Source organism: Halyomorpha halys, unplaced genomic scaffold (assembly GCF_000696795.3).
Source record: "Halyomorpha halys isolate HHAL.00 unplaced genomic scaffold, Hhal_1.1 Scaffold2881.1, whole genome shotgun sequence".
In the NCBI taxonomy this organism is placed as follows: Eukaryota; Metazoa; Arthropoda; class Insecta; order Hemiptera; family Pentatomidae; genus Halyomorpha; species Halyomorpha halys.
This window is the reverse complement of record NW_027111287.1, coordinates 16069-17023: the sequence shown is the minus strand read 5'-3', so window position 1 is coordinate 17023 and position 955 is coordinate 16069. Positions and strand designations below refer to the sequence as shown.

Sequence of the window (955 nt, the reverse complement as noted above, 5' to 3'; positions counted from 1 at the left end):
ATCCAACTCAATATCTTATTATCTTCGACTTAATCAATATTTCTTGTAATTGTTGTAACAGTCTGAAGTGATATGCGAAATTCTTGTCTTTTTAGATAATACAATAATAAAAATAAGCATAAATACCATATGCTGTCGTCGTTCATTAAATATCTTTCACAATACTTTAGATTTGCTCTTGAATTTTTTTACATTGTTTAAAAATGCTACGTTCTGTTTTTTATGGCTCTAAATTATCATTTATGTAACTCGGATAAAGTTAAAATTATTTACATTTTCAAATTAATTAATTATGTGCTGGCTCTCTGTACCTGATGTTGCCATCTCAGCACGAAAATACTGGAACTTGTGCATACGAATTATCAAAATTTCAGAGGATCTAATATTAATTTAGATACCTTAAAATTAATCCAGATATCATCAAAAGTGTAGGGAAGGCAACGGCTGAAAAGGACGCACCACTGGGAGATGGAGTTGAGGATGGAGGGGTGATTGTTGGGTTCGTCGGTGTAATGGTGGATGGGCTTAGGGTTGATGGAGGTATAACTCCGTTCAGACCGTTGTATATGTCTTCATAATGGTTCGACATGAACTGCTTGTTAGTTTGAGCTGATTTCACAGCATCTTGAACAGCTTTTACGATGACATTGCTGCTTGCATTTTTGAAGGTGAAATTTCCAAACTGTCGAAAAACATATATAAAATTAATAAACAAATATATATATATATATACACACACAATATAAATCATAATTATCAGTACTGAATTCATAAGGATCTAGTCTCATTTAAAAAGAATGAAGGAGCAAAAAATCAGAGATCATGGGAGAAGATCAAGAGGAAGGCCATAAAGCACCTGAGAAGAAGAAAAAGATAAATGAAAATAACGATAGTCAAATTGTTGTATTGTAGGTGTATGAAGTAAATCTATAAGTCTTCGAAATAAGTTTAATCC

The 955-nt window shown here is 32.1% G+C and overlaps 1 protein-coding gene across 1 annotated transcript in view; it reads right to left on the bottom strand.

The window, feature by feature from the left end:
- Positions 1 to 175: 175 nt before the first annotated feature.
- LOC136796234 (uncharacterized) overlaps positions 176 to 955 on the bottom strand; it is a 16842-nt gene continuing 16062 nt past the window's right edge. The window contains exon 4 of the mRNA XM_067049311.1: positions 176 to 682. Within this exon, the coding sequence (XP_066905412.1) occupies positions 386 to 682 (297 nt within the window). The 3' untranslated portion in view covers positions 176 to 385. The remainder of the gene's footprint in view (positions 683 to 955) is intronic.